Below are 17,729 nucleotides of genomic sequence, written 5' to 3'. Positions count from 1 at the left end.
AAGATGTTCCCAGTACCCTGACTGTAGAGACTCAACAAGATGGTTAACGGTTTCTGTTGACGCCACCGATATCTAAGTTTAGGTATAAGAACTGCCTCGATGTGTTGGGAAGAAAAGGAGGTTCTTGACAGTCTACTGACCACGTAGCTGTTGTGACCCTTTTTCCCTTGCAAGGAAATAAACGGAGAAAAGACATACTTGACTCAGAGCCTTTGATTCTTACTTAACGATTGTCTGTGCAAAATCTTCCACCACAGTAGTATTCACAAATGTTAACACACACCATCCCACAATAGCAAAAACAATATTCCAAACCGTTGATACAGTATAAAAACTTCTGCTTCTGCAATGATATCAGTTCAAAAACAATATATCTCAGCTGATAATGAACAAACTATTGAATAATTGACAGCTGATTTATGTTGGTAAATCAACAACAGCTGATTCCAGTCTGGCTTATTTAAGGAGGACTTTGAGGAGTGATGCTTTTGGAAACAGAAACAGAAAAAGACAAACACTGTAATGTCTGGACGAGGACGAGGAAGAGCAAGGGGCCCAGGGAGAAGACCAGGTCTAGTGAGAGGTGCAGGTGCAGGAAGAGGAGCAGTGAGGGGTGCAGTAGGAGGTGCAGTGAGAGGAAGAGTAAGAGGTGCAGGTCCAGTGAGAGATGCAGAAGGAGGTGCATCGCCTTAGATGATGTCAGATGTGATGTTGACGAAAACATGTGACCGAACCCTGAAGATCGCAGGGATTAGATGCGTACATTGTTTGCCATTTTTAGTTCCCCCCTTGTCATCTGGGCTTTTGGCTGTTGTTGTTTTTTTCAGAATGCTCGTGTTTCATGGATATTTTGTTAAAATAAAATAAACCTTTTCTGTTCTATTATACTGTTTCTACTGTACCGTCTTTGGTAAACAGTTAAGAAAAAATAACTGATTCGCTTTTTACTGGAATGCGTTTGAATGTGAACATTACTGCACATGTGCACATACAGTTCCAAACCAATACATTTAGTATAAATGGTGCATTGCATGTTACCTGAAACATAAAAGTCTATGTTTATAATGTCAACAATAGCCAAAATTTTGAAACCTGCTGGACTTCGTTTGACTGCATGTACCTTGGGAAGTGAAAACAAATGTTATTCTTTGACAGAATCATTTCATTTTGAGTCAGATTTCCAGTGTTTTGGTAAAGTTAGTGTGTGCAGAGAAAGATGTGTTCTGTTTTGAAATGAAGAGTTAGTGTATATTTAACAAAATGTGTTTTTGAGAAGAAAATGATCAATTTGGCCAATTGTGTCTTGTAGGTGTGAGTCTGTGTTTAGAGTTTAGAAAAAAATTCTGAAGTATGGGAAAGTGCTTGTTAGCGATTGAAAAATACTGTAATATGAATAAAGTCTCTAAAAAGAAAATATATTATGAAATATATATTGTGAAAAAATACCCAAAGCAATGTGCATTTCTCCTGATGGTCCATCCTGCAGGCCTGTGGGGGGACAGAGGACATGTAGAAGTCCCACTCTGCCCTCTGCAGTCACCTCCAGGGATCCTTCAGATGAGAGATAAGCCTCGGCTCCAATGGCCTGTAACACTATAAGTCACCCTGAGGGCAAAGGTCACGCTTGGTTCCACACTTTGAGCTGACTCACCAACAGTCATCGTGTCCCTCACTGGGATCATGTTGATGTGTTTGAAACCTTTGACCCATCAGTCAGCAGCCAATAGGAACCAGAGGCTGATGTCACCTGATGCATATGATGTCTTTATGGGAGGACTTTGTCCCCGGAGACCTGAGACGATCCGACTTCTTCACTCACACGACAGGTAAGATCTCAAAAAACGCATTCACAGTGAGACGTTAATCCTGTTTATTGTGGATTAGAATCCTCTCAAGTGGATACTAAACACAGTAAAAGTGTCCTGTTCTACAACAGAGGAAAGACGTCTGTTTGTCTCTGATTGAACAGGGTCACAGAGCTTCATCAGTCCTCCTCAGAAACACCGTCCTGTCCTCTGATGAGCGGTGAGTCCTTTTCCTTTTGAGAAAACCAACACACACACACACACACACACACACACACACACACACACACACACACACACACACACACACACACACACACACACACACACACCAGAGGTCCTGGTTTGGGTCCAACGCTGCAGCAGCGTGTTGCTTTACTTCCTAATTACAGGTTCATACTCGCCGTACGCTTGCAGTAATATTTCCAGCTCAATAGGGGTGAATATGTTGTTTGTGGTGGTTGTCATGGTAACTCGTAGTATCGTGGCTCCATTCATGCTGCCTTCATACTGTGGTGGTGCACGCGCTCAACTCTGAGTCAACCTACTCCGAGTTGATTGAACGAGTTTATGGTTTGACTCAGAGTTTGTTAAACCTCCTACTTGAAACAGACCCCAACACCTTCCCAGTGTATTTAAACCATGCGTGTCTCTTGTCCCTTGTCCCGTCATTGCATGTTATGCCTGAATGTTCAACCCTAAGTCTCCAGTCCTTGAATATCAACCCTGAACCTCGTCCCTGTGTCGTGTAAGTCCTTGTTCCCCGTCTGCGTTTTCCGAGTCATCGTTTTTTCCGCCATGGCGTTTTGGATTTTGGATTTATTAAAAGTACCTTTTGTTGTCAAACTCTACGTCTAAGTCCTGTTTCCGGCCACACCACCCCGGCCGCTGTGACACCAGAGGTCTGCAGTGATGAAGCCTCACACCTCCTGTGGAGGAATTGTTGCTGCTCCGCTCATTACATTATTACATCACATGTCAGGTGTTTAGCTGACGCTTTTATCCAAAGCGACTTACAATAAATGCTTTCAACCATAAGGAAACAAACTCAGAAGAACAAGAAACAAGAAAGTGCAATTTCATCAAAGTGGTCTCCGTCCCGTCCTCAGGTAGCGGCCTTTGGGAAGAAGCCAGCTCCATGGAGAAGGTCCTCGTGGGCGTGGCTTGTGGGTTGGTTGTCCCGCTGCTCTTTGGTTTGCGGGCTGCGTGGAGTAAATTTAAAGGTAGGTCACAGCTCCTCCATGATTACAGTGATGTCATATTTCACCAAATAGATCATCAACATGACTACAAACGTAGTGAGTCACTCTCCTTCATTGGTAATGTTAGAAAAAATCTGAACCAAGACACCGGTGTGAAATCATCAAACCGTATATTTAATGTTTGCAAACAGGAGACAGAGTTGATACATAGAAGTCGTGCGCCAAGGCCACTCGATGGTCTCCATCCTGGAGCTGAAAGATAAACATGCTAAAACGGGGGGGGGGGGTCTCTGGGTCAAACCAAAGTTTGACGCAGAAACTTGATTATCAGACCACCCAGAACACAATGTACCTCCATGTGAAAGAGCTGAGACTCTCTGTGGTTTAAGTAATATTAACTATGGTGGATCATTATTACAGTTTTTTTTTAGGTAATAACATAAATTAATGCAACAAAAACAAGAGTGTTTCCTATGACAGTGTTACATAGTGATCCATTACTTTAATGTTGGAGTTTACGTGACTAAACATCAGGGGGTTATTCAATGTAAAGCATGCAGTATCTTAAATGACATGTGATTCCATGAAATATTGTTTGCTTTTCAATAACAGTTTCTGTCGTTGTCCCATCTTCTTAGAGGTGAAAAGTGACCTCCAGCAGCAGAAGAAAGATGAGGCCAACATGACTTCCACACTCCAGCAGCCAAGGAATGAAGATCTGAGCAAGATAGCTCAGATTGTCTCCACACTACAGCAAGAGAAGAGGGACGTTGAGGCCCACATGACTCAGATGGTCTCCACACTAAAGCAGCAGAAGAAGGAAGATCAGGCCCACATGGCTGGGATGGTCTCCACACTAGAGCAGCAGAAGAAGGAAGATGAGGCCAAACTGGCTGAGCAGAAGAAGGAGGATATGGCCAAAATGACTCAAATGGTCTCCACTCTCCAGCAGCAGAAGAAGGAAGATGAGGCCAAAATGACTCAGATGGTCTCCACACTCCAGGAAGAGAAGAGGGACGTTGAGGCCAACATGACTGAGATGGTCTCCACACTACAGCAGCAGAAGAAGGAAGATCAGGCCAAACTGGCTGAGATGGTCTCCAGCTTACAGCAGCAGAAGAAGGAAGATGAGGCCTACATGGCTCAGATGGTCTCCACACTCCAGCAGCAGAAGAAGGAAGATGAGGCCAAAATGACTCAGATGGTCTCCACTCTCCTGCAGCAGAAGAAGGACGATGAGGCCAAAATTACTCAGATTGTCTCCACTCTCCAGCAGCAGAAGAAGGAAGATGAGGCCTACATGGCTCAGATGGTCTCCACTCTCCAGAAGCAGGAGAAGGAAGATAAGGCCAAACTGGTTGAGCAGAAGAAGGAGGATATGGCCAAAATGACTCAAATGGTCTCCACTCTCCAGCAGCAGAAGAAGGAAGATGAGGCCAAAATGACTCAGATGGTCTCCAATCTCCAGCAGCAGAAGAAGGAAGATGAGGCCAAAATGACTCAGATGGTCTCCACACTACTGCAGCAGAAGAAGGAAGATGAGGCCAAACTGGCTGAGCAGAAGAAGGAGGATATGGCCAAAATGACTGAAATGGTCTCCACTCTCCAGCAGCAGAAGAAGGAAGATGAGGCCAAAATGACTCAGATGGTATCCACACTACATCAGCAGAAGAAGGAAGATGAGGCCAAAATGACTCAGATGGTCTCCACACTCCAGCAGCAGAAGAAGGACGACGAGGCCAAAATGACTCAGATGGTCTCCACTCTCCAGCAGCAGAAGAAGGAAGATGAGGCCAAAATGACTCAGATGGTCTCCACACTACTGCAGCAGAAGAAGGAAGATGAGGCCAAACTGGCTGAGCAGAAGAAGGAGGATATGGCCAAAATGACTCAAATGGTCTCCACTCTCCAGCAGCAGAAGAAGGAAGATGAGGCCAAAATGACTCAGATGGTATCCACACTACATCAGCAGAAGAAGGAAGATGAGGCCAAAATGACTCAGATGGTCTCCACTCTCCAGCAGCAGAAGAAGGAAGATGAGGCCAAACTGGCTGAGCAGAAGAAGGAGAATATGGCCAAAATGACTCAAATGGTCTCCACACTCCAGGAAGTAAAGAGGTACGTTGAGGCCCACATGAATGAGATGGTCTCCATACTACAGCAGCAGAAGAAGGAAGATCAGCCCAAACTGGCTGAGATGGTCTCCACCTTAGAGCAGCAGAAGAAGGAAGATGAGGCCAAACTGGCTGAGCAGAAGAAGGAGGATATGGCTAAAATGACTCAGATGGTCTCCAATCTCCAGCAGCAGAAGAAGGAAGATGAGGCCAAAATGACTCAGATGGTCTCCACACTACTGCAGCAGAAGAAGGAAGATGAGGTCAAACTGGCTGAGCAGAAGAAGGAGGATATGGCCAAAATGACTCAAATGGTCTCCACTCTCCAGCACCAGAAGAAGGAAGATGAGGCCAAAATGACTCAGATGGTCTCCAATCTCCAGCATCAGAAGAAGGAAGATGAGGCCAAAATGACTCAGATGGTCTCCACACTACTGCAGCAGAAGAAGGAAGATGAGGCCAAACTGGCTGAGCAGAAGGAGGAGGATATGGCCAAAATGACTCAAATGGTCTCCACTCTCCAGCAGCAGAAGAAGGAAGATGAGGCCAAAATGACTCAAATGGTCTCCACTCTCCAGCACCAGAAGAAGGAAGATGAGGCCAAAATGACTCAGATGGTCTCCAATCTCCAGCATCAGAAGAAGGAAGATGAGGCCAAAATGACTCAGATGGTCTCCACACTACTGCAGCAGAAGAAGGAAGATGAGGCCAAACTGGCTGAGCAGAAGGAGGAGGATATGGCCAAAATGACTCAAATGGTCTCCACTCTCCAGCAGCAGAAGAAGGAAGATGAGGCCAAAATGACTCAGATGGTATCCACACTACATCAGCAGAAGAAGGAAGATGAGGCCAAAATGACTCAGATGGTCTCCACACTACTGCAGCAGAAGAAGGACGACGAGGCCAAAATGACTCGGATGGTCTCCACTCTCCAGCAGCAGAAGAAGGAAGATGAGGCCTACATGGCTCAGATGGTCTCCACACTACTGCAGCAGAAGAAGGAGGATGAGGCCAAACTGGCTGAGCAGAAGGAGGAGGATATGGCCAAAATGACTCAAATGGTCTCCACTCTCCAGCAGCAGAAGAAGGAAGATGAGGCCAAGATGACTCAGATGGTATCCACACTACATCAGCAGAAGAAGGAAGATGAGGCCAAAATGACTCAGATGGTCTCCACACTCCAGCAGCAGAAGAAGGAAGATGAGGCCAAAATGACTCAGATGGTCTCCACTCTCCTGCAGCAGAAGAAGGACGACGAGGCCAAAATGACTCGGATGGTCTCCACTCTCCAGCAGCAGAAGAAGGAAGATGAGGCCTACATGGCTCAGATGGTCTCCACTCTCCAGAAGCAGAAGAAGGAAGATGAGGCCAAACTGGCTGAGCAGAAGAAGGAGAATATGGCCAAAATTACTCAAATGGTCTCCACACTCCAGGAAGAGAAGAGGTACGTTGAGGTCCACATGAATGAGATGGTCTCCATACTACAGCAGCAGAAGAAGGAAGATCAGCCCAAACTGGCTGAGATGGTCTCCACCTTACAGCAGCAGAAGAAGGAAGATGAGGCCAAACTGGCTGAGCAGAAGAAGGAGGATATGGCCAAAATGACTCAGATGGTCTCCAATCTCCAGCAGCAGAAGAAGGAAGATGAGGCCAAAATGACTCAGATGGTCTCCACACTACTGCAGCAGAAGAAGGAAGATGAGGTCAAACTGGCTGAGCAGAAGAAGGAGGATATGGCCAAAATGACTCAAATGGTCTCCACTCTCCAGCAGCAGAAGAAGGAAAATGAGGCCAAAGTGACTCAGATGTTCTCCACACTACATCAGCAGAAGAAGGAAGATGAGGCCAAAATGACTCAGATGGTCTCCACACTCCAGCAGCAGAAGAAGGAAGATGAGGCCAAAATGACTCAGATGGTCTCCACTCTCCTGCAGCAGAAGAAGGAAGATGAGGCCTACATGGCTCAGATGGTCTCCACTCTCCAGAAGCAGAAGACGGAAGATGAGGCCAAACTGGCTGAGCAGAAGAAGGAGAATATGGCCAAAATTACTCAAATGGTCTCCACACTCCAGGAAGAGAAGAGGTACGTTGAGGCCCACATGAATGAGATGGTCTCCATACTACAGCAGCAGAAGAAGGAAGATCAGCCCAAACTGGCTGAGATGGTCTCCACCTTACAGCAGCAGAAGAAGGAAGATGAGGCCAAACTGGCTGAGCAGAAGAAGGAGGATATGGCCAAAATGACTCAGATGGTCTCCAATCTCCAGCAGCAGAAGAAGGAAGATGAGGCCAAAATGACTCAGATGGTCTCCACACTACTGCAGCAGAAGAAGGAAGATGAGGTCAAACTGGCTGAGCAGAAGAAGGAGGATATGGCCAAAATGACTCAAATGATCTCCACTCTCCAGCAGCAGAAGAAGGAAGATGAGGCCAAAATGACTCAGATGTTCTCCACACTACATCAGCAGAAGAAGGAAGATGAGGCCAAAATGACTCAGATGGTCTCCACACTCCAGCAGCAGAAGAAGGAAGATGAGGCCAAAATGACTCAGATGGTCTCCACTCTCCAGCAGCAGAAGAAGGAAGATGAGGCCTACATGGCTCAGATGGTCTCCACTCTCCAGAAGCAGAAGAAGGAAGATGAGGCCAAACTGGCTGAGCAGAAGAAGGAGAATATGGCCAAAATGACTCAAATGGTCTCCACACTCCAGGAAGAGAAGAGGGACGTTGAGGCCCACATGAATGATATGGTCTCCACACTACAGCAGCAGAAGAAGGAAGATGAGGCCCACATGGCTCGGATGGTCTCCACTCTCCAGCAGCAGAAGAAGGAAGATGAGGCCTACATGGCTCGGATGGTCTCCACTCTCCAGCAGCAGAAGAAGGAAGATGAGGCCAAAATGACTCAGATGGTCTCCACACTACATCAGCAGAAGAAGGAAGATGAGGCCAAAATGACTCAGATGGTGTCCACAATACAGCAGCAGAAGACGGAGGATATGGCCAAAATGGCTCAGATGGTCTCCACACTGCATCAGCAGAAGGAATATGAGGCCAAACTGGCTCAGATGGTCTCCACACTACAGCAAGAGAAGAAGGAAGATGAGGCCAAACTGGCTCAGATGGTCTCCACACTACAGCAGCAGAAGAAGGAAGATGAGGCCAAACTGGCTCAGATGGTCTCCACACTACAGCAGCAGAAGAAGGAAAATGAGGTCAAACTGGCTCAGTTGGTTTCCAAAATAAAGCAGCATTGGACCGGACTGGAGGAAACCAAAGATCAACTCACAAGTCTACTTGAGAAGGTGAAGACTGAGAAGGTGGAGAACAAGAAGGAGCTTCAGTCTGTGGAGGATGAAATAAGGGAGAGAGAAAAGCAGTCGGACAAACCGAAGGAGTTAATAACAGCCAAAGAGAACCTGCTGAAGGCTCAGTGGAAACTAGACGAGACAAAGAGGAACTATGAGAGACTCAAAATGATGATGGAGAACCTGATGGAGCTCCAGAGTTCATCTTATCTACCTTGATAATCCCTGATAACTTGATGGAAGTCCTGTATCTTTCTCTCTAGATTAAAAGGTGAAGTGAACGTATCTTTCTTGCAACACGTTTTTTTTACAGAAATGAAAAGATTTACTGTCGTTTTCTTTGTTCCATCTTTCATCCTTTTGTTGCCGTTAGTTTGATGAATAAAGTGATATGAGAAGATAAAACCGGGCGGTGGGACTTTTCTAGAGCACCTCCACACGTGTATTTCCTTCAATGAGAGGTGCTGCTTGTGTTGTCTAGTCTCTGGTAGTTCATGCGTTGTGTTGCTGAGGCTCTTCTGGCGCCGTGGTCGGTACCTCAGAGAAACAGGAAGTGGAGCCAAACACCAGAGGAGGAACACTGAGAGGTGAGAAGGACCAAGCAGAGCTCAACTCACCTGACTAGTTAATAATTAACCAATGACTCTCAGGTGTGGAGCAGAACACAAAGACAGGAAGTAAAACCAACCAGGAGAGAGAGAGTAACTTTCAAAATAAAACCCATGAGCCCGCCGCTTGGTTTGCACCTCTGGATGTCAGCAGATGATTAACTCCATTTTACATTGATAAGAATTAATATTAGAGTCAGTGTTGTTCACTGTATTCAATACTGGAATATGTATTTTATTAACACATCTTAAATAAATGTATTAAAATAAAATATAAAATACTGCTAGAAGATGTAACAAAATGGTATTTATAACATAGAAAATACTTTTTTCTGGGTTTTCTCACAATTTGGTGTAGCAGAGCATTCGGGTTTGAGCAATATAATGTACACAAAGCTCTGGTGAACCACACAGAAAGGAAGAACAGTCACAGCAAAGCCATTACAAGACATATATGTATTTGTATTAATGGAACATAACAGCCAGTAAACGTTATTTTCAGAAGATTCAACATTCTCTGTCTCTTTGTCCTGTATGAATTAATACGTCTGCGCTGTGGAGTCATAACTCAGAACTACTTTTTGAAGCTTAGCATTCGTCCTGGTTTGAAGGATTTTTATCAAGAACAAAATCAGTTTAATTTAGAAACAAACAAACACACACGACATCCTACATCAGGTTACATTACAATGAATCTTTTCTTCTCAGAAAATAAGAGTTTTGCACGACAATTGTGGTGAATGTTTATTAATATGAATAAAGTCTCTAAAAAGAAAATATATAATGAAATATATATTGTGAAAAAATACCCAAAGCAATGTGCATTTCTCCCGATGGTCCATCCTGCAGGACTGTGGGGGGACAGAGGACATGTAGAAGTCCCACTCTGCCCTCTGCAGTCACCTCCAGAGATCCTTCAGATGAGAGATAAGCCTCGGCTCCAATGGCCTGTAACACTATAAGTCACCCTGAGGGCAAAGGTCACGCTTGGTTCCACACTTTGAGCTGACTCACCAACAGTCATCGTGTCCCTCACTGGGATAATGTTGATATGTTTGAAACCTTTGACCCATCAGTCAGCAGCCAATAGGAACCAGAGGCTGATGTCACCTGATGCATATGATGTCTTTATGGGAGGACTTTGTCCCTGGAGACCTGAGACGATCCGACTTCTTCATTCACACGACAGGTAAGATCTCAAAAAACGCATTCACAGCGTCAGTTTGAAGTGAGACGTTAATCCTGCTTATTGTTGGAATGCTGCGTCAGCATTAGTAGTGTTAATAATGTTAGTAGAAATATCAGATGTAGTAGTACTACTATACGGTTTAGTTCTACTACTAGTAGTGTTAGCAGTAGTAAGAGTCATTTTAGTTACTAATACCCGTTGACATACTAGTAGTAGTGGTAGTAAAAGCATCAGTTTTAGTAGTACTACTAGAAATACTCCTAATATTAGTAGTGGTTGTAGTAGTACTTGAAAGAGCAATACGTATTTCAACAAAACAGCTTCATCCTGAGCTTTATGGTTAGGGTACAGATAATAATTGAGGCTTTTATTTTGAAATGATGGAATTCGGTGGGTAATACTACTACTAATATTTGGACAAAAAATACTTTTTCAAAATTCTTCTCAGCGTTTGTTATTTCTGTATTTACAAATTCATTTCATTTTCGTTTTTTTCTGCAGCTTTTTAAAGTTCATTTCACCTCCTGCAACTTCTGTATTTTAAGAAAATCTGTTTAAATGTATTTCAGCTTCTCCCATTTCTGTATTTTCAGCTATTTTTTCAAATTCATTTCAGCTTTTAGCTTTCAGCATTCATTTTCTGCAGGAAATGCATTTTCTAGTTGTGGATTAGAATCCTCTTAAGTGGATACTAAACACAGTAAAAGTGTCCTGTTCTACAACAGAGGAAAGACTTCTGTTTGACCCGTGGTGTCTAATTTACCAGGGTCACAGAGCTTCATCAGTTTTCCTCAGAAGGCCACCATGTCTGCACTGTCCTGTCTTCTGATGAGCGGTGAGTCCTTTTCCTTTTGAGGAAACCAACACACACACACCAGAGGTCTGCAGTGATGAAGCCTCACAGCTCCTGTGGAGGACTTGAAGCTGCTCCGCTCAGTTGTCTCCGTCCCGTCCTCAGGTAGCGGTCTTTGGAAAGAAGCCAGCTCCATGGAGTGGGTCCTCGTGGCTGTGGCTGTGGCTGTGGCTGTGGCTGTGGCTGTGGCTTGTGGGTTGGTTGTCCTGCTGCTCTTTGGTTTGCGGGCTGTGTGGAGTAAATTTAAAGGTAGGTCACAGCTCATCCATGATTACAGTGATGTCATGTTTCAGATCATTCAACTATTCAATTCAATTTAATTCATTTTATTTTATTTTGTATAGCCCAAAATCCCGAATTACAAATTTGCCTCAGAGGGCTTTACAGTCTGTACACATACGACATCCTCTGTCCCAAAACCCACCATCGGCACAGGAACAACTCCCCAAACAATGAAAAAACCCTTCCAAGAGGGAAAAAAGGGAAGAAACCTCAGGGAGAATGTCAGAGGAGGATCCCACTCCCGGGATGGACAGACTACAATGGATGCCATGTGTACAGAATGAACAATGTATAATACATGCAAAGTAATTGTGAGTAGTAAGCCAGGCGCACAGCAGGACCACTGCAGGGACAGAAGCCTGTGGGGAGGGAGAGCATAAAGACTTTAGGAGAGGGTCATGTGGCAGCAGCAGGTGTCAGGACCAGGGTCCAGAAGGAACTACTATCTACGGAGACCTGCTAGGGGAGAAAGCACAAAAAAACTCTGGGAAAGAAGCTGAATTAGTCATGTGCATTAATAAAACATGAATTATGGTAGAACGAGAGCGTGAGAGAGGAGCTCGGTGTAAAGAATTCCCCCGGCATTCTAAGCCTATAGCAGCTTAACTAAGGGCTGGTCCGGGCTAAACTGAGCCAGCCCTAACTATAGGCACAATCAAAGAGGAACGTTTTAAGCTTTACTTTAAAAGAGCTGACCGAATCTGCCCCCCGGACTGAAAGTGGAACATGGTTCCACAAAAGAGGAGCCTTGTAGGTCAATAAGGTGTTACAAGCTCTTTAAGATACGACGGTGCCTCACCAGCAAGTGCCTTGTAGGTGAGGAGAAGTACCTTAAAATCTATTCTTGATTTAACAGGGAGCCAGTGCAGAGAAGTTAATACAGGAGTGATATGATCCCTTTTCTTAGTTCTTGTTAATACACCTGCTGCAGCATTCTGAATCAACTGGAGAGGCTTAAGAGGCTTAAGAGATTTACAAGAGCAGCCCGATAACAAAGAATTACAGTAGTCCAGTCTGGAAGTGACAAACGCATGAACTAATTTTTCTGCATCACTTTGAGACAGGAAGTTCTCAAAGTTGGTGTTGGGAGCCAATCTCAGGTTGGCCACGGGTGGCAGTGTGACACAGTCTACATATGGGGGCACAGGTGCAATTAGCCAGGGTAATGATGCATGGGTGACGGAGAGATCACGCGGTTTTTACCGCTCCCAAGATGCGCAGCGAGATCAAGAGCTAAATATAGATGCAGCTGTGGTTTGTAAAGTGTAAAACTAATAAACGGGAACTTCACCAACAGAAAACAAAAAGACTTGTAATCTCTGTGTGAGCGAGTGAAGAACAGGATCTTCTCCCGCACCCTGCAGAGTGGCTCAAGAAAATCTGTCACTACAGTAGTATTCTATTACTTTAATGTTGGAGGTTGTTAGGGATTTAAGCAGTAGAGCACACCTAGTGGTGTAAATTATAATACACGTAGTAAGGTTTAGGGTTACAATTGTAGTGTGTTTGATGTTAGATATTAGTTATTACATTAGCATGTTAGATTAAATATTTGCAAAATGCATCCAGAACCATTTATAGTCATTTAAGTCATATAATTACTGTACACATCAACATTCTGCCACAATGTAACATTAAGACCTTGGGACGGATGCTAATTGACGTCCTTTATGGATTTCTCCCAATTTTCTCCCCAAAGAGTTTTTTTTGTGTTTTTTTTCTCCTGTCAGGTAGTAGATGAGCAAAGGATGTACGACAGCCCGGCGAGGCAAACATTCTGATTCTGGACCATTTAGAACTGAGTTAAACACAATGGTTAAGATGTGATGTTATTCTACATGCTATGTTGTGGTTACACGATGACGCTTTAAGCCAAAGTTGTGATTTTTATTTTTATTTCATTTAACCAGGTAAAAGTCCCATTGAGATCGAGATCTCATTTTCAAGGGCGACCTGGCCAAGAAGGCAGCAGCACACTTCGTTAAAAAACAGCCATAAAATACATATACATGACATGAGTAAAACCACAATACAAATTAAGTTAAAAACTAAAACACAAAGAAAAAATGGTCAAAAGCAGAGGCACCGTTCAATAGATTTTTTTGTCTGTCCATTTGGAGACGTCGGAAAATATTTAATGATACAAGTTGAGACAATTTCTGTTCAGCCTGGAGATTGTTCCATGTTGATGGGGCGGCAAAACTGAACGCTTTTTTCCCCAATTCAGTCCGCACTCGTGGAATGTACAAGCAGTAAATATCGCTGGACCTTAAAGCGTACCGGTTTTCTGCTCCACGGAGGAGTGAACATAGATAAGACGGCACCATACCGAGGAGAGCCTTATAGATCAAGGACAACCAGTGAGTTTCTCTCCGAGTGCTCAAAGATGGCCACCCAGACGTCATATGAAGCTGACAGTGATGTGTGAGGCGACCACAGCCAGTGAAAAACCTCAGTGCACTGTGATATACAGGGTCCAGAGCTGCTAGGCTTTTGGACGAAGCACATATATACAGCACATCTCCATAGTCGACTAACGGTAAAAAAGTTGACGAGACAAGCAGTTTACGCGTTCTCAAAGAGAAACACAAGCGATTTCTGTAGAAGAAGCCAAGCCTTAGTCTTAGTTTTTTTTACCAGGTTTTCAATATGTGATTTAAAAGAGAGCTCCCTATCTAAAAGAACACTTAAGTATTTATAATTGGTGACAATCTCTATTGGGTTACCTTGGGCAGTTTTTACAGACGATACATTATCATTTGAGTAAGGAGCTTTTGAGAACACCATGATTTTTGATTTGTTGGCATTTAAAACCAATTTGAGGTTTTGTATGCGGTCCTGTCTGGCGTTAAAAGCAGATTATAACAAATCAAATGCAAGCACAACCGTGGACGCACAACAATAAATAACAGTGTCGTCAGCATAAAAATGATAGGCAGCATTTGATACATTTACACAAAGATCATTTATATAAATAGAAAATAAAATAGATCCTAGGACTGAGCCCTGAGGCACACCTTTAGTGATCTCAAGTGAGGATGTGGTGGCATTGGCTAACTGGACTGACTGAGTCCTGTTGGACAGGTAATCAGCAAACCAGGTGGATGACTGGTTAGAAATGCCGATTTTTTTCAAGATACTGATCAATATCTTGTGATCAACCATGTCAAAAGCTTTAGAGAGATCGATGAAAAGGGCAACACATACTTTTTTAAGATCAAGTGGTTCAAATATATCATTTAAAACTTTAAAACTTTTGTGATTTTTGAATGTACTGCAGTATTAAGTGATGTGGTATCGATCAGGCCAGTGAGGGATTTCAGATTCAGCCCTCAGATGGAGCCAGCAGGGAGTCATGTGACGCCTTGGAGCAGAAAGGAATTCATGAGGGAGGAGCTACGCTAAATGTGCAGCCAATCACATACAACTGCAGAACAAGCCACGCCCCCCCCCCAAGATTTGAAGAGCTGAGCTGGAGAAGGAGCGGGCAGAAGCTTCCTGTGAACTAATATTGATGGTCATATGAAGCTGGGCGAGGGGACTTCTCCATCTGATGAAATAATAATATACTATTAAACATGAAACATACTTTGTAACTGTATTGCTTATTACTTCTGTTAGTTATTAAATTCTTCTATAATTTTTAATCCCGAGCCAGTTGACTTTTTGTGACTTCTCGACATTTAATTCATTGGAATATTGTTTGATATTTGATATTTGAACGGTTTCTGTTGTTTTATGTCCCATCTTCTCAGACGTGAAAACACGGAGGGACATCCATCAGAAGGAGGAGGAAGATGTGGCCCACATGAGTCAGCGGAAGAAGGAAGATGAGGCCAAAATTAATCCGATGGTCTCCACACTACAACAGCAGAGGAAGGAAGATAAGGCCTACATGGCTCAGATGGTCTCCACACTACTGCAGGAGAAGAAGGAAGATCAGGCCCGCATGGCTCAGATGGTCTCCACTCTCCAGAAGCAGAAGAAGGAAGATGAGGCCAAACTGGCTGAGCAGAAGAAGGAGAATATGGCCAAAATTTCTCAAATGGTCTCCACACTCCAGGAAGAGAAGAGGTACGTTGAGGCCCACATGACTGAGATGGTCTCCACACTACAGCAGCAGAAGAAGGAAGATCAGGCCAAACTGGCTGAGATGGTCTCCACCTTACAGCAGCAGAAGAAGGAAGATGAGGCCTACATGGCTCAGATGGTCTCCACTCTCCAGCAGCAGAAGAAGGAAGATGAGGCCAAAATGACTCAGATGGTCTCCACACTACAGCAAGAGAAGAAGAAGGTTGAGGCCAAAATGACTCAGATGGTCTACACACTACAGCAAGAGAAGAAGGAAGTTGAGGCCAAAATGGCTCAGGAGAAGAAGGAGGTTGAGACAAAACTGACTCAGATAGTCTACACACTACAGCAAGAGAAGAAGGAAGTTGAGGCCAAAATGGCTCAGGAGAAGAAGGAGGTTGAGACAAAACTGACTCAGATGGTCTCTACACTAATGCAAGAGAAGAAGGAAGTTGAGGCCAAAATGACTCAGATGGTCACTACACTAATGCAGAAGAAAAAGAAAGATGAGGCCAAAATGGCTCAGATGGTCTCTACACTAATGCAGAAGAAGAAGGAAGATGAGGCCAAAATGGCTCTGATGGTCTCCACACCAAAGCAGAAGAAGAAGGAAGATGAGGCCAAAATGACTCCGATGGTCTCCACACTACAGCAGCAGAGGACCGGACTGGAGGAAACCAAAGATCAACTCACAAGTCTACTTGAGAAGGTGAAGACTGAGAAGGTGGAGAACAAGAAGGAGCTTCAGTCTGTGGAGGATGAAATAAGAGAGAGAGAAAAGCAGTCGGACAAACCGAAGGAGTTAATAACAGCCAAAGAGAACCTGCTGAAGGCTCAGTGGAAACTAGACGAGACAAAGAGGAACTATGAGAGACTCAAAATGACGATAGAGAACCTGATGCAGCTCTAGAGTTCATCTGTTCTACCTTGATAATCCCTGATAACTTGATGGAAGTCCTGTATCTTTCTCTCTGGATTAAAAGGTGAAGTGAACGTATTTTTCTTGCAACGCGTTTTTTTTACAGAAATGAAAAGATTTACTGTTGTTTTCTTTGTTCCATCTTTCTTCCTTTTGTTGCCTTTAGTTTGATGAATAAAGTGATATGAGAAGATAAAACCGGGCGGTGGGACTTTTCTACAGCACCTCCACACGTGTATTTCCTTCAATGAGAGGTGCTGCTTGTGTTGTCTAGTCTCTGGTAGTTCATGCGTTGTGTTGCTGAGGCTCTTCTGGCGCCGTGGTCGGTACCTCAGAGAAACAGGAAGTGGAGCCAAACACCAGAGGAGGAACACTGAGAGGTGAGAAGGACCAAGCAGAGCTCAACTCACCTGACTAGTTAATAATTAACCAATGACTCTCAGGTGTGGAGCAGAACACAAAGACAGGAAGTAAAACCAACCAGGAGAGAGAGTAACTTTCAAAACAAAACCCATGAGCCCGCCGCTTGGTTTGCACCTCTGGATGTCAGCAGATGATTAACTCTATTTTACATTGATAAGAATTAATATTAGAGTTAGTGTTGTTCACTGTAATCAATACTGCAATATGTATTTTAATAAAAATAGAAAATACCAAAAATAAAATTTTATAAAATAAAATACTGGTGCAACAAAATACAATAAATGTATTTTGTAATTAAAACATAGGAAATACTTATTTTACTCACAATTTGGTGTAGCAGAGCATTCAGGTTTGAGCGATATAATACTCTCTCTATATATAATAGCACTAATACTATAGTACTAATACTATAGTACACAAAGCTCTGGTGAACCACACAGAAAGAACAGTTTGTGTAAGCAAAGCTATTAGTGATTATTAATTCATATATTTGTATTAATGGGACTTAACAGCCCATAAACGTTGGCTTTGTATCAAGAAAAAGTATTGATCACATATGAATATGATCCCACATTAGGCCTATTTATAGTATAAAAGCAAAATATAGACATAAAACCAGCTGTACACAAGCAAAGAGACTGAATCCCATCCAAGACACAGACACAGCTTGGTTTCATGTTTGCTTGTTGACGGTCCTTCTTCCATCATCTCGCTGATCCCAGGTTTCAGAGGAGATGGTTTAAAGTACCAAGTAAAATTAAACTTTGATCTATGATGTTAGAGATATAGAGCCTCGCTGTATTCAACCTCCTGGGACTTATTTACATCTTGTCATGAAATAACCAGATTAAAATTCATTCTATTAGGATTTTATAAAATGCCTCCAACAGATGCGAACTTTGTATTAAGGTGTTTTGCACCTTCAGAGTATTAATCATGTTGCGTTGATCAGAAA

General features: G+C 43.5%; 1 protein-coding gene across 2 annotated transcripts; it reads left to right on the top strand.

Moving 5' to 3' along the window:
* Nucleotides 1-1,690: 1,690 nt before the first annotated feature.
* On the top strand, nucleotides 1,691-16,429 carry LOC144410283 (uncharacterized). 2 transcript variants are annotated; one of them, XM_078106001.1, is made up of 5 exons: nucleotides 1,691-1,826; nucleotides 1,970-2,025; nucleotides 2,915-3,028; nucleotides 15,117-15,865; nucleotides 16,082-16,429. In XM_078106001.1, exons 1-5 carry the CDS (start codon nucleotides 1,741-1,743, stop codon nucleotides 16,340-16,342), a joined length of 1,266 nt encoding a protein of 421 aa, XP_077962127.1. In that variant the 5' UTR covers nucleotides 1,691-1,740; the 3' UTR covers nucleotides 16,343-16,429. The 2 variants fall into 2 exon arrangements, with proteins under 2 accessions (XP_077962127.1, XP_077962128.1); XM_078106002.1 differs by lacking the exons at nucleotides 1,970-2,025; nucleotides 2,915-3,028 and adding exons at nucleotides 10,993-11,061; nucleotides 11,185-11,328 and having other exon boundaries at nucleotides 1,745-1,826.
* Nucleotides 16,430-17,729: the final 1,300 nt, after the last annotated feature.

Source organism: Gasterosteus aculeatus, chromosome 7 (assembly GCF_964276395.1).
Source record: "Gasterosteus aculeatus chromosome 7, fGasAcu3.hap1.1, whole genome shotgun sequence".
Lineage (NCBI taxonomy): Eukaryota > Metazoa > Chordata > Actinopteri > Perciformes > Gasterosteidae > Gasterosteus > Gasterosteus aculeatus.
This window is presented reverse-complemented; position numbering and strand designations above follow the sequence as displayed.

Bases quoted from the DNA above. Each gene is read 5' to 3' on its own strand.
- LOC144410283 (XM_078106002.1), top strand. From the start codon at position 1,751: ATGCATATGATGTCTTTATGGGAGGACTTTGTCCCCGGAGACCTGAGA. The intron at 11,329-15,116 runs GTAGGTCACAGC...CCATCTTCTCAG, and splicing joins TGTGTGGAGTAAATTTAAAG to ACGTGAAAACACGGAGGGAC. The intron at 15,866-16,081 runs ATGCAAGAGAAG...GTCTCCACACTA, and splicing joins CTCAGATGGTCTCTACACTA to CAGCAGCAGAGGACCGGACT.